The following is a 22,546-nucleotide window of genomic DNA, read 5'->3' as shown; positions in this document are numbered from 1 at the left end:
ACTAAAGCCCGATTATAGGTCGCACCCCCACTGGCTACATCCAGCAGGATAATGCACCATGTCACAAAGCTCACATCATCTCAAACTGGTTTCTTGAACATGACAAGAGTTCACTGTAGTCCAATGGCCTCCACAGTCAAACGATCCCAATCCAATAGAGCATCTTTGGGATGTGGTGGAACGGGAGATTTGCATCATGGATGTGCAGCCGACAAATCTGTAGCAACTGTGTGATACCATCATGTCCATATGGACCAAAATCTCTGAGGAATGTTTCCAGGACCTTGTAGAAAGTATGCCACGAAGAATGAAGGCAGTTTTGAAGGCAAAAGGGGGTCCAAACCAGTACTAGTATGGTGTACCTAATAAAGTGGCCAGTGAGGTATCTCCACTTAAATCCATACACACATTTACTCACTGACAGCCACAAACACAGATATCTGGTGGGGGCACTGTAAATGCGGCAGGGGTCACGTATACTTGCTGCACTGCCCTTGCAGATTAGGAGCAGACTGTCAGAGTTAGTGCAATCTTCCCTTCTTCTGACTGTAACGTGACTTTTTGCGATACGTCCACATGACACATGCACAGGGCATGGAAAGAGCACAACAAAATGCAGATCACATAGTGAATGAATAGTGTGGCCGAAACGGATGTGTGAGTTGCAATCCTCTTAGGTGTTGTTGTAGGCTCAAGGGGCAGCTGCTTTTGGCCCAGGGCTGGCCCAAGACATTGTGCTGCCTGGGTCCAAGGATGAAATGCTGTCCCCCACATACATTTTTTTAAATTAAATATGTCAGCCTCAAAGTCGTGCAAATAGATTAAATCTAACAGCATTTAGGATTATCTCATCTCTCTTCTTTCTCCATTTCTCCTTATCTCTCCCCTTCTCATTTTCTCTCCTTTTACTCCCCATCTTTCTCCTCATCTGTCAAAATCACCCTCCTTTCTCTTTATCCCTGTGTTGGTTTATAAATATACTTTTTAATCTACATCTATCGTCTTTCTTTTTATCTTTACCCTTTCCCCCATCTCTCCTCCTTCTCATTATCTCCTCAGTTTTTTCCCTTCTCTCCCCTTATTCATTATCTTTCTTTTCTCCCCATATTTTACCTTTCTTAAGTTTTGTGGTGGACGCGTGAGATCAATTCCTACAGACCTCTGTTTCAGTGTTCCATCGCTGTGTGTGCGGCTTCAGTGCTGAGATTTGACATCATATCCCGGCACTCAGCATCAATAGCCAGCAAGTTTTGTGAGGGAGCTGTGAAATAGAGGAGTGACGTGCTCCCTTTATTTTGCACTGATTAAAGAGAGATCCATGATCTCCCCAACCGGCCCTGCTTCTCCAGAGGCTGGCAGTTCTGTCCACTTCTAGGGAGAGCTAGCAGGGTGGTACCTGTGATTGCCGCCCCTATCAAAATACCGCCCCCCGTAAGGAATGGACTCAGGGGAGCTGCCGCTATTGCCCCCACGTTAAAGACATCCCTGAACAAGGGCAATAGAGAAAAATTACTTTAATTATGCTAAATGCTGTGAAGTAGTTCTAGTCTCTATACAATAAGGTATCTATAAACATTTAGATTGATGCATGCTCCTGTGTATAATTTCATTTAGTGTATTTTTTCCAATTCATGTTGATGTTTTCAAGAATAGCTCCATTAATCAGAAAATTCTAACATGGGATTCCAGAAGCAGCATATATGTTGGCAGGAAACTGTTAATCAGTAATCTTTAACATACATGTCTTACTATTCATTTCTGGCCTAAAAAGGATTATGTAACATTTAGGGAAAAATATACAGCTCAAAAGTCCCGCATTTGAGGTTAATATGGCAAAGATCTCCACAGCCACCATGTATTTCCCTTTGGTGCTCAGATACACCGGGATCATTGCAATCCAAGCACTACAGAACACCAGCATGCTGAAAGTAATGTACTTGGCCTCATTAAAACTGTCTGGTAATGTCCTGGCTAAAAAAGCTATAATAAAACTCATAGCTGCCAGGATCCCCAAATAGCCCAGGACAGAGTAAAAGGCAATAACTGAGCCTTCGTTACACTGAATGATGATCTTTCCCTGATAAGAGTGCATGTCCTGCTCCTGAAAGGGAGGTGAAATAATCAACCAAATGATATTAATTAGAACTTGAATACATGAGCAGAACAAGACTATAGAAATTGGCAGTTTGACTCCGATACATTTATTCCACTTGCTGCCAGGTCTGGTGGCTTTAAAAGCGATACAGACCATGATAGTCTTGGCCAACACAGAAGACACAGCTACGGAGAAGATGATTCCAAAGGAGGTTTGACGGAGTATGCAGGTTATATCCACTGGCCGTCCAAGGAACAGAAACACACAGAGAAAGCTCAGCATTATGGAAACAAGAAGGATGAAGCTGATGTTCCTGTTATTAGCTTTAACAATATATTTATTCCAGTGTAAAATAAACAATCTCAGTACTGCCAGAGTAATTAAGCAAAAGAGAACTGAGACAGATGCCATTATTGCAGTCAAGGTATCGTCTGTATAGGATAGAAATTCCACCACTTTGGGAATACATCGATCCTTTTTCTCATTTGGCCATTCATCTACTGGGCATTTTAAACAATTGTCACTGTCTGTAAAAAGTGATAAGTAATATATTGTTAGCAATAGAGAGCAATAGTCTGTTTATAGGTTAATATTTTAATATTCCAATGATTCAGTACTCAGTGCAGGTCTAACATACCAGTAACGTTTGATATTTCTCCTTCTGAACAATAAACACAGTCGTAGCAGCAGGAGTGTATTCCAAATAGCTGGACTTTCCTCTGACCAGGTAAACAATTATTTGAGCATTGAGATCGTGGAATCTGAACAAACAAATATGAATTAATTAGCATGTACATCTTTAATTAATTAGCATGTACATCTTTGGGTCTTTGTTAGAGACTGCAATGCTCCAGTATGGTTAAGATTCATTCAGATTGAGAAGAGGAAACAATGAGGCATATGGGAAAAAAAGTGAATCTGGTATCACGTTTTAAAACAAAATATATTTATTACAAAACAAGAAATGGTTTACTGGTTCTGATTCTTTAAAGCAGAGGTGGGGAACGTCCGGCCCGCAGGCCATAAAAAGTCTACAAAATCATTGGCCTGCCCACAAACACTTCCGAAGGGGCCTGCTGCTTACCTGTGTGCGTGGAACGGCTATTGTGCCACAAAGGGGGTGCTGGAACCCAGCGGAGTTGCGTCACATAACTCTACCGTGTTCCTGCTTCCCCTGGGTACAAGAGACACTGCTGGTATAGAGTGTGAGAAACACAGAGGGAAACAGCAGGCCCCTGCAGAAGTCTGCGAGCGGCACAGAGAGATCTGCAGTTCAGATAAGAGCATAGAGGAGGGTGGATGAATGCGTATGCGTAATTGATTGAGTGAATGAATATCTGAATGAGGGTATATTTGTGAATTTGTGAGTATATGTGAATGAGTACCTGTGGATGAGGGAATTATTTAGTATCTGTGAATGCGTGAACTAATATTTGTGAATGAGTGAGTGTGTTTGGTAGCATTGATGTGTAAGTGGGGGGGGGCACAGGGATGCTGGTTGAGGTAGGGATGTTTAGGGGCAAATGTGAAGTACTGTGCTTCCAGTCTGGGTGCTAGGCAGGTCTGGGTTTACTGGATGGCATAAATACACAATGTGGGGCTGATTGGGGACAATATGCAAAGGCGTGGGGGCATTAGTTCCCAAGGGGGTGCTGGCTGGGGCCATCACATAAATCAGTACTAAAAGGGGGACTTTATGGTGGAATAAATATACAATGTGGAGCTGGATTGTGGCAATACACAAGGGTGTGGGGGCAATGGGGCATCACATAAATCATTACTAAAGGGAGGGCTGTCTGTGGGATAAATACACAATGTGGGGCTCATTTTTAAGTTGATAATTTTGTATGGCACACAAATTATGTTATAAATATTCAAATGGCCCTTGGCAGAAAAAAGGTTATCCGTCCCTGCTTTAAAGAGTGAGGAGCACGGAGGACATTTTTATAGGGATCAAAAGTCAACATAAGACTAAGACAATTTTTAAAACAGAAGCAGGATGCAAATTTTTCAAAATGCAACAAGGTTATTAAAAATTTCAAAATTTCTGACCTCGTTGTTGTTGGTCTTCCATATCATCCCATGTGTGTTAATATTAAGTCTCTGACCACTTGGATACCATGGAGTATACAGGCCTACATGACTGTCATTTCTTAATGAATCAGAAGTGAATTTCAGATTTGTAAGCATGTAAGGGCGAACATATTCACCATTTTGATCAAAAACAGGCACTGGTTTGTTCGAGCCCCGTATATAATCTGTATTCTTGATATAATGATATATCTTTTAAAGAAAGTAAAAAATGTGTTTAGATAAGTCATAATAATATAATAATTTTAAGTAAAATGTATATTAAATGAAATTGCAAACAGCTGTGACCATTTTTGTGAATGGGCTGCAGTCATTGGGAATTGCAACATTCAAGACAACTGGGCTCTCGGAAACAAGCAAACTTTTAACTTTATTTACCCATAACAGCACACCAACATTAATATGAATGCTACCATGCGTATCACTCTAAACATATTAGCAACATTTATTGATGTTCACATATACCGTATTTGCTCGATTATAAGACGACCCCCCAAAATCTGAATCTTATTTTTTGAAAAAAGGAAAAAGCCTGAATATAAGACGACCCTATAGGAAAAAAGTTTTACCAGTAAATGTTAATTCATGTAAACTATGTGAACAATTTTTTTTTTAATAAAAGCTATGATTGACAAAAATATTTTGTTTTTATTTCCTTTTTTTTTCAACCTGCCCCCCAGTTATGCACATCTGCCCCCTGGCTTGCCACTCTGCCCCAGAAATGCCTTATACCCCCTTTATGCCACTGTGCCCCATGATATGCCTTTTAACCCTTTAACTGCCACTCTGCCTCCAGAATTGCCTTATACCCCTATATGACACTCTGGCATTTAGGGGGTTAAAAGGCATATTATGGGGCAGAGTGGCATATAGGGAGGTATAAGGCATTTCAGGAGGCAGAGTGGCGTATAAAGGGTTAAAAGGCATTTCTGGAGGCAGAGTGGCATTAAGGGGGTTTAAAAGGCATTTCACAGAGCACTCTGCCTCCAGAAATGCCTTATGCCCCCCATTTAACACTTCCTCCCTCTCCCCTCTCCAAACTTACCGGTGCTTCTGAGTCCCCGGTGTGTAGTCCAGGCAGCGTGTAGAGCACGTGGGAACTCTGATCTCTGACAGCCGGGGAAGGTCTGCGCGATGGACGCAGACAACCCCCGCTGCGAACCGCACCTCCTCCCGGCTGCAGCGGAAGTTGTGTAGGAGAATCGCTTAGAGCTCTACACGCTGCCCGGACTAAGCACCGGGGACTCAGAAGTACTGGTAAGTTGGGGGGGGGGACAGGAGGATCCAGGTCCCCTGCATCGCTGCGGGGGATCTGGATCTTAGCCTCATAGTCAGACCTAGTTGAGGTCTGATTATAAGACGACCCCGATTATAAGACGAGCATTTGCTCTGGAAAAAACCTCGTCTTATAATCGAGCAAATACGGTACTTAATCTTATTGTATGAAAAAAATACACAAAAAGGCACACTTCCAGTCACCAGAAGACATTGTGTGTCTGAATACTAGTGGTAGTGATTTAGTTTGAAAATAATCCTATTTGGTAAATTGCGAGTGCTTGCAAGTTGGCAAAAATTTGAGCATCAACTAAAGTCAACACGCATTTCATGACTTGCATACATTCAGCTGTAGGAGAGATAATGTATGTACGTGACGCTATTCAGTTTATGGAGGAAGCGATGCAGCCTGTAGGTAGGGGCCTGTAGCTGCAGCTCCATCGTCCCCTAAATCAATCCGGCCCTGCCGTGGGCCCGGTCGCAGTTGCTGCTTGCTTCGGCAACAAGGTAAGTAGGGTGAGGGAGGGGGGGTGCAGTGAGAAGGGGCAGAGGGGGGTTAGATAGTGAGAAAGGGGGAGAGGGGATAGATAGTGAGAAAGGGTACATATTGAGAAGTGGGGAAGGGGGTACATAGTGAAAAGGGGGAACACAGTGAGAAGGGGCAGATAAGATGGGGAGAGGGGGTAGTGTGAATGCGTATGAGAATGAATGAATAAATGTGTGGATGAATTGTGTGAATGCATATGACAATTAATGAATTCATGTGTGGATGAATTGCTTGAATGATTTGTGAGACTGCATTAATGAATGTGTTAATGATTTGTGTGAATGAGTGAGTAAATGCAAAGATGGTACATGAAGGGTGGGCTTTAACAATAAATAAATAAATAAATTAAAATGGGCTGCTCAGGCTTAAATGCCCGGGCCTATTTTTTGTCCCAGTCCGGGCCTGGCACCAGGGGCCTCTTGAATGGACAAAGTCTAGAGATAGCTTACATGAAACGAGAGATCCAAAGGTGAACAGCTAACTGTTTACTTGATAGAGCGCTAAGAACTGCCACATGGACCTTCAGGGTGGCTGGAGACAGACTTTTATGAAAACCAGCTTGGAGGAAATCTAGGACATTGCTGATGGAGACATTATCCTGCTGGAGCTGTCTGTTAGCACACCAGGAGGAGAAGGACTTGCGGATCTTCTCATACCGGAGGTTGGTAATTTGCTTCCGGCACTTCATCATGGTTTCAGCCACCTCTTCGTAGAGACCAGCCTGAATGAATCTCTCCCTCTCAGGAGCCACACTGACAACTTAAAGTAAGCGGGTGGAGTACAGGCCCTTGAAGGAGCAGGTCTGGCTTGTTCCACAACTTCTTTGGATGCTCTATGGACAGACGGATTAACCCTGGGTACCAAATCCTTTTGTCGGCAGCTATTCTCGGATCTGTCGGTATCTGTCTCTTTTGATCTTTTGGAGAACCCCTGGTGATGAGAGGAAGAGGGGGAAAGATGTAACCCAAATCAAAGTCCCAAGCTTGGGAAAAGGCATCCAGAGCTAATGGACGGCCCGCCGATGACAGGGAATAAAACAGAGGCAGTTTCCTGTTGGCTGCCGTCGCCATGAGGTCGATCTGTGGAATACCCCAGTCTCTCGTGACTTGCAGAAATGATGCAGTGTTCAAGCTCCATTATCCTTGAAGAACAGATGTTCTGCTGAGAAAATATGCGGTAATGTTCTTCTTCCCATGAATTAACACGGCCGAAAGGTGGGAGAGATAGAACTCGGCCCACTTACCGATCTTCTGAAAAAGAGAGCCCAATTGAACACTCCTTGTGCCGCCTTGCTTATTCAGGAAAGCCACCACCATGCGATTGTCCGACAGTACTCGCGCTGCTTTTCCCCGTAACCAGCATAGCCAAGAAAGGAGCGCCTTCTAGACAGCCAGAAGTTCCAGCACATTGATATGAAGACGACGTTCCTGGTTTGACAAAAAACAGGCTCGGTCCAAACCAGACCTGAACTCTGTCTTTTCACCTGAAGCCACCATCTGAGGGAAAGACAAACACTGGCTGGAATGGCAACCTTTCTTGAGAGGGCTGGAATGGATCGATCCCATGTCCTCAGGATGAAATACTGTACTGGACATACATGAAGAAGGGCCCATGCCAAGGCAGGCCTCGTAGACACCATCCTTCCCAGAAGGCGCATGAGCAGTCTCAGGCTGGAGAGACGTCTGGATAAAATCAAATGGGTATAGCTGGTGATATGCCGGGACGGGGGGTAGAGGGCTCGTGGAGGAGAATAAAAAATTATTTATTATTATTTCCGCATAAAAAAAAATAAAAAAAAATGCCGGTGAGCGGCATTTAAAAGCCGCTCACCGGCGCCCCCCTTGAGATGGCGCCCATGGCACGTGCCATGGCTGCCATACCCTATATACGCCTCTGGAGAGAAGTAACCCGACTGTTTTATGAATGTTCTATGTTCTCTAATATTTGTAATCAATTAAGTGCATATTGTTGAATATTGCGATTGATGACGTCTTCAATATGTTCATTATAAGAATAACAAAAAATTCCTCATATAGTGTCTATCTAATATTTACCTGGTGTTTGAAATTTGTTCTTTTTTCTGTTCTATAAGGCGCAGTATTTAAATTCATGCTTTCCACAGCATGGGCCATAATATTTACTGCAAAATGCACTCGTGGTGAAACACCGGTAAATAAATCCATTCCAAGTTTACCCAAGCTTTCTTTTCCAGTACAGTTACGAAAAGACATTCCATAAAAAAAACTAAATATTTTCATTTTATATGAACTTAAAGATAAACATTGGAAATGTAGGGAATAAATATCTGCAAGTAGTTCATCATTTGGGAATTTGGAGGGTTTGATATCATTGAAATAATTTTCTGTTCCAGAATAAAATATAGGAAAGAGTTCAATACCCAAACTGCCATTAAATGTGCTCATATTAGCCAGAAATACTTCTTCCTTTGAAGCCCAGGAAGGGGGAAGAATTAGTGTCTTACTGTGAAAAATATCGTTTAAGAGAAGCAGTGTGCTAAGAGAAGCATATGTTAAGGCTCCACAAATCACAATAACTTGAGCAGAAGATTTTCTAACAATTTCACTGATGTGATGTAAATCGTTTTTGATGCCCTTGTTGCTATGTATTGTGTAGGCAACACAAATACCCTGATCATTGAGATATTTGGTTAAAATAAGGCTTTGTTGATTTCCACTGTCATCATCCGATGTAAATATTCCAACCCAGGTCCAGCCAAAGTATTTCAGAAGGTCGGATATTATTAATAAATGGACATGTTCATTCTGTAGTGCCCTAAAAAAGTGCGGGTAGACACGTCGATCACTTAATGAATAATCTGTGGCTCCATAGCTGATCTACAAAATATGAAAACATTATATAATTTCTAACATCTGATAATCACAATTTGTTCTACATTTGAACAAGGAACAGGCAATATTTATCTCTGTAAAACACTGGATTTTCTTTCTTGTACGAAAATATATAGCAACTAGACTTGCTGGCCAAGTCTTCATGAAAAAAAACCCTTTGTATTCCATGAATATTCGCCTGTGTTCTTTCCGGCATATATATGTGTACGTTATTCGGGGTCATTTTTTTTTTCTTTGTTTTTTTGTTTTCTTGTTTTCTTAAAAGGGGTTAATACGGTAACAAAACGCTGGCGACAGGATTTTTAAGGTTCATAAGAGCGACTCTATTGGCCACTTTTTAAAAGGGGTTAATACGGTAACAATATGCAACAGCTTTGGCGCCAGGATTTTAAAGGTTCATAAGAGCAACCACTGGCAGGAAATTCCTTTGGCATTGTAACACCTACCTGTCCGGCCGGGGTCCCACGGCGTCCCTCGCGCACGTCCCCCTCGTGTATTGACGTGCGCTCTACACGCACACGAGGGGGCGTGCGTATTGAGCAGGCACGCCTCCCGGTTCCTGACAGCTCTGTTCGGGCTGCCGCAGCATATCAGCGGCGATCGGAAAACCGATCCGCCGCTACATGCTCGCGGTACCCGACCAGCACCTCATCTGCCTGTGTGGCACTGCCGCGTCGCTCGCGGCAGCAACACAGGCAGAGAGGAACTCGTAGTTTACCGCCGCGGGCATGCCGGCGGCAATCAAGTGTTTGATCGCCGCTGCATGTCCACGGAGGTTGTTTTCCTCCCCTGCCTGTGTGGCTCCTCCGTGTCCTTCACGGAGGTAACACAGGCAGGAAGTTTTGTTTGTTGTTGCCATCGCGACGACGCTAATTGCGCCGGTCGCGATGACGTCATCTTACCTGCTCTCCCGCCATTGGTTCTATTTAAACCTTCCTGGTTCCTTGTTTCCTTGCCCGTTCAACGAGTCCATGTTATTGTTCTCTGGGTGCTCCTGTTTATTGATTGATCTCCACGTGTACCAGACCTCGGCTTTGTTATTTGACCTTGATCCTGTGCTGCCTGCCCCGACCCCGGCTATTGTATTTACCACGCTCCTGTGCTGCCTGTCTCGATCCCGGCTTGTTTTTCGGAGACATTTCTGCATCGTGGGTCCACCTCCTGTGGTGCCTGATCCAGCGTAACAGGCATCAACCGATGAAGGGTAGCTGCCCATTAGTCTCTCCCAAGTTGCTCCGAGGTATACCTTGCTATACGCTTTGCCAGGGGGACTCACATTTTAATCTCCCTGGGAAAGGGCAGGGTAAGGTACACCTCGGAGAAACTTGGCCTGGGGAGACCAATAGCGTTGATCGTATGGATCTTTAACTCCTGATGCCAAAACTTGGCCTGGGAAGACCATTGGTCTCCCGGCTTCAGGATTTATCAGTTTGTAGGAGCGACTCTATTGGTCGTTGGCAGGGGCCTACACTGGCATCAACCAATGAAGGGCAGCTGCAACATGTGAAGACAAAAAAAAGCCAAAGTGTTGCACACAAAATATGTGAAAATATGGTCCCTCACTGTGACCAATACAGTCACTCGTATGGACCTTTAACTCCCGAAGCCAAAACTTGGCCTGGGGAGGCTCCAGGAGTTAAAGGTAGTTACGAGTATGTCAAGCTCCTGGCTGCATGAGTACACAATGTGAGGGTTACTCACCCGTCCCTGTGACCCCAGGATCCTCGTCGCTCTGCAGGAACACCTGGTTCAGAAGGGGCAGGATGGCTGGCCATGTCAGAAAGGGAGAAAGCCCCCCTCTCTGCCTATACTAAGGAACCAAAGAGGGAGGGGCTGGAATCCAAGTGAGAAACTCCCACTGACAAACAGACATTTAAGCCCTCCTCTCTCCAGTCTCATCGCTTGAATGTTCTACCAGCTACAGAGTGTTCTTCCTGAGTGCTCTCCTGCTTATCCCTTCTCCTTTGCATTTCGCTATATATACAGGCTATATTAACATTATGAAGATAAACATCTTATCTAGACTGTTGTGCCTCTTTCTGTCAGGTTCCACCCTAGTCGGCCTGGAGTATTCAAAACTTTGTGATGCTCATGTTATTCTACAAACACTAGTGGACAGTGGATTTTGATGGAAAATTCTTCATTCAGGTTCCCTATTGGCGTGTTTCTCTGGGTCTGGAGACGGGGAGACCTCTGGCTAAGGTGAACCCAATTGTCGGGGGCCACAGCGGATCTTTGGTACAGATATAGTACCAAATACTATCTAAATACATTCCCTAAATACGTTGCTTCATAACCCACCAGGTTTTGGATAGTGCTTTTGAAAGAATATTTATTTTGCCTGCCCTGGGACATATAGTATCTCACAAAAGTTATATCTTTTCATGTGACAACACTGAAGAAATTACACTCTGCTACATTGTAAAGAGTGCACAGCCTGTCCAAATTGGACCCAAAGTGTCAATATTTTGTGTGGCCACCATTATTTTCCAGCACTGCCTTAACCCTAACATCAAAGCACTCTCTAAATCCTGCCACAACCAACTACGCAACATTTCCAAAATTTGTCCATTCCTGACTGCCAGCACTGCAAAACAACTAATCAACTCCCTCGTAATCTCCTGTCTAGACTACTGCAACAACCTACTTACCGGCTTCCCTCTCTCCCGACTATCCCCCCTCCAGTCTGTTCTCAATGCATCTGCCAGACTAATCTATCTCACCCGACGCTTTGCATCGGACGCACCTCTCTGCGAGTCCCTCCACTGGCTCCCCATCCATAGCAGAATTAAATTCAAAATACTAACTCTATCCTACAATACTCTCACTAATGCCACTCTACCTATCCTCCCTCATCAGTAAATATACTCCAGCCCATCCTCTAAGAACCAACAATGACCTGCTCCTTGCATCTTCACTTATCACCTCCTCCCATGCCCGCCTACAGGACTTCTCTCGTGCAGCACCAACCCTCGGGAACTCTCTTCCCTGTGCTGTCCGACTCGCACCGACTCTACCCTCCTTCAAACGCTCCCTAAAAACTTTTCTCTTCAGGGAAGCCTACCACTGACATAAATATCAAAACTTCTCTCTCACCCACTTAAAACCCTTATTTCGACCTACATTAACATCACTCACTACCATGCAGTCCTCACCTCCTGTTTCTCACCCCTTATCCACCTAGATTGTAAGTTCCCGCGAGAACAGGGCACTTCATTCCTCTTGTATCTGTATGTCAATTGCTGTATTGTACTTGTCGTTGTCTGTAACATTTTCATCTTTGTACAGGGCTGCAGACTCTGTCGGTGCTTTTTAAATAAAGTGTAATAATAATAATATAGTTCACCAGAGTTTCACAGGTTGCCACTGGAGTCCTCTTTCACTCCTCCATGACAACATCACGTAGGTGGTGGATGTTAGAGACCTTGCACTCCCCCACCTTCTGTTTGAGGATCCCCCACAGATGCTCAATCGGGTTTAGGTCTGGAGACATGCTTGGCCAGTCTATCACCTTTACCCTCAGCTTCTTTACCAAGGCAGTGGTCGTCTTGGAGGTGTGTTTGGGGTCATTATGTTGGAATACTGCCCTGCGGCCCAGTCTCCGAAGGGAGGGGATCATGCTCTGCTTCAGTATGTCACAGTACATGTTGGCATTCATGGTTCCCTCAATGAACTGTAGCTCCCCAGTGCCGGCTGCACTCATGCAGGCCCAGACCATGACACTCCCACCACCGTACTTGACTGGACTGTAGGCAAGACACACATTTGTCTTTGTACCCCTCACCTGGTTGCTGCCACACATGCTTGACACCATCTGAACCAAATAACCTCTGCATCAATTCTGGCAGCACTTATGCGTTTATTTCCCAAAGACAATTGGGCTAATTGGGCCCAATTTGGACATTTCCACTAAGGGGTGTACTCACTTTTGTTGCCAAGGTGTTAGACATTAATTTCTGTGTGTTGAGTTATTTTGAGGGGACAACAAACTTACACAGGCTGTACACTCACTACTTTACATTGTAGCAGAGTGTCATTTCTGCAGTGTTGTCACATGAAAAGATATAATAAAATATTTACAAAAATGTGAGGGGTGTACTCACTTTTGTGAGATACTGTATCTATAAGGTACTGGATGATAGGGGTATTCACCCCCCCCCCCAAACATAACATAGGTCCCACTAACACACATACATAGGCGTAGTGGGTTGCTCCTAAAGAAAGGCAAGGGTCTAATTTTTAATATATATCCACTTGAAATTTTTCTTAAACAACCTACACTAAGTATTTACCTTTTTCTTTATTTTCCCATGTACTAATATTGGCTGCATTACAAGACCATTGTAAGGACTACTAGACACAAATTACTTTCAAAGGAAATTTTTTTGTGTTATTGTATTTTCACAAATTTTGTGCGCAACACTTTGGCTATTTTTGTCATCACTTGTTGCACCTTTATTTAAACACTATATTACAGTGTTTGCACTTAAAATATTATTATTGGTAACATCGTTACTCCTTGGTGTAAGAGTTCATCAACCTTGAATACACTACATACTGTATATTCCGTTAACCACTGTATGTTCTGAATTCTGCCAGCCCTCTTTTTTTGTGAAAATGGCCAATACATTTTATATTGTTGTACCTACCTCCGATTAAAGTAGCTTGATGAAATTACAAGGTCTACTATGCTAGGTCAAAGAGGCTCTAACCTGTGGTCACCATGGCCCCCCCGAGGCCTTTCCTTGAAAGCAGACCGGAGCCTGCATTAGCACTCCCATGTGATATCCCTGGCAAAGCAAATACTTTTCAGTTCTAGAAGTTATGTCTGTGCCGTATTTTTTCACCGGTTAGACAGACAAAGAAACTCTCTAATCTCGGTAATTACAAGGCGCAGCCATTAGTAGAGAAAAAGACTGGTATTTAATTAGATTAGATTTGAATGGACTCACCTGTGTATGACCATATATCCCGAGTATTTGCGCTATGGGCACAGTTGTGACTGAATAGTGATCTCCAATAAAACCAGCCACCTTCCCACGTTCAGAACAGGAATAATTGGGGACAGTCTTCCCAGGTCCAGACAAAACTTGTAAAACACTTTTTACCGCTTTCCTTGTATCTAAGCAAGAATCATAAAAATGGTATCCCAGCGTGATATTTGGTAAAATATCTGTGTCTTTGTTAATTTGTTCAACGGCAAAAAGAAAGATGCGGACATGCGTGTACAAAAGGTAGAAAGGCCTATGGAGATGTAAGGTTTAACATTTGTACACAATTAGTCTCACAAATCACATGTAAGTAAATGAAAATGCTTCTCATTCTTCGCCAGTGGCAAACAGTTTATAGGCATTATTACAGTGTGTAAGATTAGAAATTGGTAGTAAAGAGGTACTGCTGCCACTCTGTGGATGTTTTTTTTTTATTTTTTATAAATAACTTGTAAGACCTATAATACAACCTCTTTTGTATGATGGAAAAATGAGGCATAATTTAAATTCATGCTGGAGATATGGCACAAAAGCATTTTACAGGGAGACAAATAAATAGAATATGATGGCAGATAATGACCATTTGTCCCATCAAGTCTGCCTCTGATGTAGAGACTTCAGACCTTAGTCAGTCCTTGGCCTTATAAATAAACAAAAGTAGATTTGGACAATGCGGACCTCCTGTCTAGTCTCTTACGTACCTTGCCAATATTAGACATATCATATAAAGACTTATTAAGAAGACTTTTCAATCTGTTGGCTATAAGAAAGGTCATAAATTAAATTTCCCAGTAACTCAGATACGAGATAAAAAGGGATGAGAGGCATAATAACCTGGCATTTCACAATACAAATCTGTTAAAATAGTTTTATTCATACAAAATGGTGGGTAATATATAGAAATTCCTACCCATCCTTATAGAACAATCCTTAATATGTGTGGGTGCACAGAGAGAAATAGGAAAATATGGTAAAGAATAGAAATGTTGTAAATGTTTGTAATTTGTAAACCCCATTCACCTCTGTGCTGTTGCAGGAAACTGTCTCCAACTGTGTCAAAATTAACTTAATTAATTAAAATTACCTTTTGTTTGGCAAGCTGTTTAATTAATTTCGAAATATTATTGTTATAAAAATTTCACCTAATGGAAACTAGGATCAGAGTGAAAGAACCAGCATTATCTTCTAATGTCCCCCCTTCTAAAGTCATAAACAACAATCAACAACAAATAGCAACTTAACAAAAGGGGAGAGATGAGGAATAATAATGCAGATCTTGAGATAAAGTAGTTAAGATACATGTGTCCTTGATATAGACACAAGCTGAGGCTTCAATACATTTTTTTTTTACAATTTGCTTATTTTAATCTGTAAACACACTTCAACATTAAAAAAACTTTTCGAGTTTCCATTAAAAAAACTATTAGTCTACTTTTAAGTCATATGACAATTAAACATTCCCTGAAAATTATGAATATCTTTTTATATGTAATGGAATAATTATTACAGTAATAGGAATAATGTTTCTAACTGCATTTAGTCATACATGTGAAGTATCTGGCAGAGCTGAAAGATCAGAATTTTCAATGCCCTTTTTTTTCCCTTTCTGGGCAAAACTCTGTATTACACGTTTCCTCCTGAAGTGCCAACAGAACTTCTCACTCCCTTGTAAAGTGAGTAAGGACATCTCTGACCTACTAACTGATCACACACCTTGTGCCTTTCCTCTGCTTACAGCAGGTCTGGAGGGGTACCTATTGTCTGAAGCCCAACAATTAGGTGTCGTAATAGGCTGCCTAGGGATGGTGGTGCCATGTCTAGCCACCAAAATCTGTATAACTGAATAATAAAAAAAAAGATAGTAAAGATAACTTACGCCATACAGATCATGTGCTCCAGAGGTGCTTTTGTAAATTGGTAATGCTCCACAGACGAATGTACAGAGAACACTCCTCCGATTATAACATCTCCATCTTGATAATATTCATAGTCATCGAATGCTTGCCTTATTTGTAATTTACAAGCTGATTCTGAGTTTTTTGTTGCAGATTTGCAAGGTGTCAAACACAGACCAAACATAATCAGTAACAGACTAAATGAAGACAATCCAGTCATAGATTTAAATATTATTATTCTGGACAATGCAACATATCCCATAATAATACAGAATATCATGATGTGTGCAGGGTTCAGCTGCATGTTTCAGTACATGGTGAGATGCAGTCTGTGTCTCCTGTAAATGAATTAAAAGCGACTCCGGTGCCCTTGTTTTATACACTAAAGCGTATTACATTTACCAGCATTCTGAATTTAGCTCATTCGTCTGTGTGTTGGGAATCACTATTCTGGCCTGTTCTCCAAATATCTAATGTGCACATGAGATCAATCACCAAGCGAATTCACAGCTAAATAAAAAATGCACAATTATTCTGTACAGTTAAAAGTTCAGCACAATTATAATAGTCATTTATTTTCCAAATAGCAAAAAGTACAAATGAATAATAAGAATTCAAATAAATATGTTTCGGTTGTCTGTTTATTGGCCTTTATGTTAAAAGATGGTCGAGACACAGAAATTAAATATGAGTCATCAATTCACTGACTCACTGAATCGTTCAGAGCAACTCTGAATCGAACACAATTAGACTTTTATAACTAAATACAGGATTAATCTTCACTGCCCCCAGGATTTAGATTCCCCTTACCCCTTTACCTCTAACTGCACCTTAAGTTAACCATATTAAATATTAAATTAACCCCTCAGTCCTCACCATGAAATTAACCCTAAAGACCCTATTAACCATAAGTGCCCCTAAATTAACCCCCACCTCCCCTAATTTTCAGCACCCAAAATATTAATCTTGTCCTTACTGTGAGTTTAGTTGCTGAGTAGGGGGATTCATTGACTATAATGAAAGGGGTGGGTCCAATCGTTAGTGTGACTGCAAAGAGGGACTGGGAAGCAGTAACTACTGTGCCTCACATTGAGTGAACTGATGAATTGGCTCATGAATGCATTCATTCATTTGAATCACTCAAAATTAACCGATTCACTTTACTGATCTGAACTACCCATCACTACTGTTCTGGAGAGTTCCAACTCTGGGGTATCCCCCAAGAGTTAATTGGTCCAATCAGCCAATGATTGTTATCAGGTGCCAAAGTTCAAAAGTCCCAGAGGTGCAGGAAACAATTTGGGGGATAAAACTGTGAGTACACTAACATGAGATCAGCGTGAGTGCTGTTTTATTGCTTGTCCGTGTGGTTGGGGTGGAGTGTCCTCATGGGATAATTGGCGCCCTTTTGGTGACCTGTTGACCAACAACCTGGTCATGACGGGTGGCATGTCCTTGCCGGTCAGGGACTGTATGTTAGGCAGGGCCCTGGGGAACGCAGGAGAGCTGGACCCACGTAGCAGAGTAAATAGGACTCACGAGGTGGTGAAGGACAAGCAAGCCAAAAGCCAAAGGCAAAATATGGTTGGGGCAGGCGGCAGTTAGTGTTGCAGTTGGTATGTCGGGTCTCAATCCTCCCCTCACCTCTTATGTGGTAAGGTTGATTATGCCCACTGAGTTTAAGGCTGGCTGGTGCTTAGTAATAGTTGGTATGGAACTTTCATACTTAATGGGGGAGGTAATTACCATTGGTGGTAAAAGCCTGGAAAGGGGGCTGGCAAGGTTTCTGTACAGTATTAGGTTGGGTTAAGTTATGGTTATTATTAATTATTAATGGTTTGTGTAGATAGTATTACCTTACAAAAAAATTACTGCAGTTTTTCTGAAGTAATACTGCAGTTTTTTTGACATGAAATAACTGCAATACTGCACTTTTACTGCAGTATTACTGCACATTTACTGCAGTTTTACTGCATTTGTACTTCACTGTACTGCAGTTTTACTGCAGTTATCTTTGTACGGAAGTACAAATGCAATAAAGCTGCAGTACATTGAAGCACAACTGTAGGTTTTCAATATAAAAAAAAAGTGCAGTAAATGTGCAGTAAAACTGCAGTACAGTGAAGTACAAATGCAGTAAAACTGCAGTATTGCAGTTTTTTCATGTCCAAAAAACTGCAGTATTACTTCAGAAAAACTGCAGTAATTTTTTTGAAGGGATGAAAGTTATGTTTGGTAATAGGTTAATACAGTATGATGTTTGAGTTAATAAAGCTGTGACCTGTTATTATACAACTGTGTCTGTGGTTATTTGGGGTAGACAGGGTTTGGTTTTTGGTGGGATGGAAAGTACTTATAGCATGGGCCCTACTACCTTCGTACATGTTGCCAGTCTCCAAGTCAGCCTGTGACTGGAGGGAGGATGTGAAAGAGTTAACTTAACAAATACTAGCTGCCAGGCTAGTCAAAAGCTTCACCCCACCAAGTTATATTTCAGGCCTTTAACTCCTTCAGTCCCAGGGGTTTTTGGTACCTCAAGTCCTGGAGGAATTTAACATGTAGTACCCTATAGGGTAGTATTTTTTATACTTATGGCTTAACGGGTTTGGGGGTTGTGAACGGGGGCAGGGGGTTATACCTTTTAGATTTCAGGGCAATGTGATGTAAGTTTTGTTGGTTTTTTTTTTATACAATTTTTTTTTATTTTATTTATTGTATCAGTGCAGTGGTTAGGGACTCTTGAACATCTTAGTAACATAGTAACATAGTAACATAGTTCATAAGGTTGAAAAAAGACCAAAGTCCATCAAGTTCAACCTATATACATATTGTGTCCCTACTGTTTTGATCCAGAGGAAGGCAAAAAACCCTTATGAAGCAGATGCCAATTGCCCCATACCAGGGGGAAAATTCCTTCCCGACTCCAAATATGGCAATCAGAATAAATCCCTGGATCAACGTTCTGTCCCTATTAATCTAATATCCATAACTTGTAATATTATTGCTTTCAAGAAACACGTCCAGGCTCCTTTTGAACTCTTTTATTGAGTTTACCATCACCACTTCCTCTGGCAGAGAGTTCCATAATCTCACCGCTCTTACTGTAAAGAACCCCCGTCTGTGCTGGTGTAGAAACCTTCTTTCCTCCAGCCGTAGAGGATGTCCCCTTGTTATAGATACAGTCCTGGGTATAAATAGGTCCTGGGAGTGATCTCTGTACTGCCCCCTTATATATTTATACATAGTTATTAAGTCCCCCCTAAGCCGTCTTTTTTCCAAACTAAATAACCCCAATTCTGATAATCTTTCTGGGTACTGTAGTCCTCCCATTCCCCTTATTACTCTGGTTGCCCGTCTTTGAACCCTCTCCAGCTCCACTATATCTTTCTTGTACACTGGTGCCCAGTACTGTACACAGTATTCCATGTGTGGTCTGACTAGTAACTTGTACAGTGGTAGAATTATTTCCTTGTCGTGGGCATCTATGCCCCTTTTGATGCACCCCATGATTTTATTTGCCTTAGCAGCAGCTGCCTGACACTGGTTGCTACAGGTAAATTTACTGTTAACTAAAACTCCTAAGTCCTTTTCCATGTCAGTCGTCCCCAGTGTTTTCCCATTTAATACATATTCCCAGCCTGGATTTTTCTTCCCCATGTGCATAACCTTACATTTATCTGTGTTGAACCTCATCTGCCACATCCCAGCCCAAGCCTCCAACCTATGCAGATCCATTTGTAATCGTGCGCTGTCCTCTATTGTGTTAACCACGTTACAGAGCTTAGTATCGTCTGCAAAGATTGATACTTTACTATGCAATCCCTCTACAAGGTCATTAATAAATATATTAAAAAGAATAGGACCCAAAACTGACCCCTGTGGTACCCCACTAGCAACAGTCACCCACTCAGAGTATGTACCATTAATAACCACCCTCTGTTTCCTATCACTGAGCCAGTTACTTACCCACATACACACATTCTCCCCCAGCCCAAGCATTCTCATTTTATGTACTAGCCTTTTATGTGGCACCGTATCAAATGCTTTGGAAAAATCAAGATATACGACATCCAGCGATTCACCCCGATCCAGTCTTGAGCTCACCTCCTCATAAAAGCTGATCAGGTTAGTTTGACAGGACCGATCCCTTGTAAACCCATGCTGATATGGAGTCATACATTTATTTTCATTGAGATACTCCAAAATAGCATCTCTTAGGAAACCCTCTTATTAATGCCAGTAATGTCACAATTACATCACTTATCTCACTTTGTTTTTTTAATTATTTTTTTTTGTAATATATATATCAAATACAGTTGATGCACTCCGCGGGTCTTCTTTTTATAAAATTTATTGCCTTGCTGTATATACTTTTTGGATTGTTAGCACCCGGGCATATTGCAACTGCTTCCAGTCAAGTGAGTGCGTTACATTCTTTATCTTTTGTGTGTATATATATATATATATATATATATATATATATATATCCCGTATTGGCCCGATTATAGGCCACACCCTTAGTTTGGTGTTATTTTAAAGAAAAATTTATTTTTTAAAAAAAAAATCACATTAGTGGAATGGTAAAACAGTATTTTATCTAATGAACAAGAATAAAAAAAAATTATTTATTATACAGTTATTATACAGTTATAGAGTCCTGCTTACCAATGTTTCCCCAGACTTGTCCACCGTGCTCCAGACTCCCTGGTGTCTAGTGGGGGCAGCCTGTGGACGTCTGCGTGGTGCGCATAGACAACCTTTGCTGCTGCCCGCCACTTCCGCCGACGCTCTACCATAGACGCATCGTGCAGACGTTCACCGGCTGCAAGAGAGGAGGATCCAAGTCCCCTGCAGCACTGCGGGAGATCCTACTCTATGGCAGCCGTGAATGTCTGCAGGATGCGCTCAGACATCCTCTGCTGCTGCTGTCCGGTACTTCCGCTGGGGCTTCTATGGTGGAGCACTGGAAGGTCATGTCACGCCAGCACTCAGTTGTAGAAGCCCAGGCGGCAGTGCAGTCAGTAGCGGGGGTTGTCTGCATCATGCAAACATTCACTGGTTGCCAGAGAGGAGGATCCAGGTCCCCTGCAGCACCTACAAATGAAAGAAAAAAAACACCTACCCGGCGCCCGGAACTGCATGTCCCGGGCATTGGACGATACGAATTGCACATCCCTGCACTCCCACTGTCTACATCCAGCAAGATAATGCACCATGTCACAAAGCTCACATCATCTCAGTCACCAGATCTCAATCCAATAGAGCACCTTTGGGATGTGGTGGAACAGGAGATTCGCATCATGGATATGCAGCCGACAAATCTGCAGCAACTGCGTGATGTCATCATTAACATACGGACCAAAATCTCTGAGGAATGTTTCCAGGACCTTGTAGAAAGTATGGCACAAAGAATGAAGGCAGTTTTTAAGGCAAAAGGGGTCCAATCCAGTACTAGTAAGGTGTACCTAATAAAGTGGCCAGTGAGGTATCTCCACTTAAATCCATACACACATTTACCCACTGAAAGCCACAAACACAGATATCTGGTGGGGGCACTGTAAATGCGGCAGGGGTCACGTATACTTGCTGCACTGCCCTTGCAGATTAGGAGCAGACTGTCAGAGTTAGTGCAATCTTCCCTTCTTCTGACTGTAAGGTGACTTTTTGCAATACGTCCACATGACACATGCACAGGGCATGGGAGGCGCACAACACGATGCAGATCACATAATGAATGAATAGTGTGGCCGAAACGGATGTGTGAGTTGCAATCCTCTCAGGTGTTGTTGTAGGCTCAAGGGACAGCTGCTTTTGGCCCAGGGCTGGTCCAAGACATTGTGCTGCCTGGGTCCAAGGATGAAATGCTGTCCCCCACATACATTTTTTTTAAATTAAATATGTCAGCCTCAAAGTCGTGCAAATAGATTAAATCTAACAGCATTTAGGATTATCTCATCTCTCTTCTTTCTCCTTATCTCTCCCCTTCTCATTTTCTCTCCTTTTACTCTTCATCTTTCTCCTCAACTGTCAAAATCACTCTCTTTTCTCTTTATCCCTGTGTTGCTTTATAAATATACTTTTTAATCTACCTCTATCATCTTTCTTTTTATCTTTACCCTTTCCCCCATCTCTCCTCCTTCTCATTATTTCCTCAGTTTTTTCCCTTCTCTCCCCTTATTCATTATCTCTCCTTTCTCCCCATATTTTACCTTTCTTAAGTTTTGTGGTGGACGTGTGAGATCAATTCCTACAGACCTCTGTTTCAGTGTTCCATCGCTGTGTGTGCGGCTTCAGTGCTGAGATTTGACATCATATCCCGGCACTCAGCATCAATAGCCAGCAAGTTTTGTGAGGGAGCGGTGAAATAGAGGAGTGACGTGCTCCCTTTATTCTGGGCTAATTAAAGAGAGATCCATGATCTCCCCAACTAGCCCTGCTCCTCCAGAGGCTCGCAGTTCAGTCCACTTCTAGGGAGAGCTGGCAGGGTGGTACCTGTGATTGCCGCCCCTATCAAAATACCGCCTGGGTCCCACTGACCTAGCAGACCCATGTATGGACCGGCTCTGTTTGCGCCCCCCATAAGGAATGGACTCAGGGGAGCTGCCGCTATTGCCCCCACGTTAAAGACATCCCTGAACAGGGGCAATGGAGAAAAAATAATTTATTTAATTATGCTGAATGCTGTGAAGTAGTTCTAGTCTCTATACAATAAGGTATCTATAAACATTTAGATTGATGCATGCTCCTGTGTATAATTTCATTTAGTGTATTTTTTCGAATTC

General features: G+C 42.4%; 1 protein-coding gene across 1 annotated transcript; it reads right to left on the bottom strand.

The window, feature by feature from the left end:
- Nucleotides 1–1,717: 1,717 nt before the first annotated feature.
- LOC149281215 (vomeronasal type-2 receptor 26-like) lies at nt 1,718–20,560 on the bottom strand. The gene is made up of 7 exons (XM_089499559.1): nt 20,430–20,560; nt 13,831–14,122; nt 8,491–8,863; nt 6,529–6,767; nt 4,148–4,378; nt 2,733–2,856; nt 1,718–2,622 (listed from the first exon to the last, which is right to left on the bottom strand). The coding sequence occupies exons 1-7, from the start codon at nt 20,558–20,560 to the stop codon at nt 1,718–1,720; spliced, it is 2,295 nt and encodes a 764-aa protein (XP_089355685.1).
- Nucleotides 20,561–22,546: the final 1,986 nt, after the last annotated feature.

Source organism: Sceloporus occidentalis, unplaced genomic scaffold (genome assembly GCF_023333645.1).
Source record: "Sceloporus occidentalis isolate IW3139 unplaced genomic scaffold, rSceOcc1.0.p SCAF_137, whole genome shotgun sequence".
Taxonomy (NCBI): domain Eukaryota; kingdom Metazoa; phylum Chordata; class Lepidosauria; order Squamata; family Phrynosomatidae; genus Sceloporus; species Sceloporus occidentalis.
This window is presented reverse-complemented; position numbering and strand designations above follow the sequence as displayed.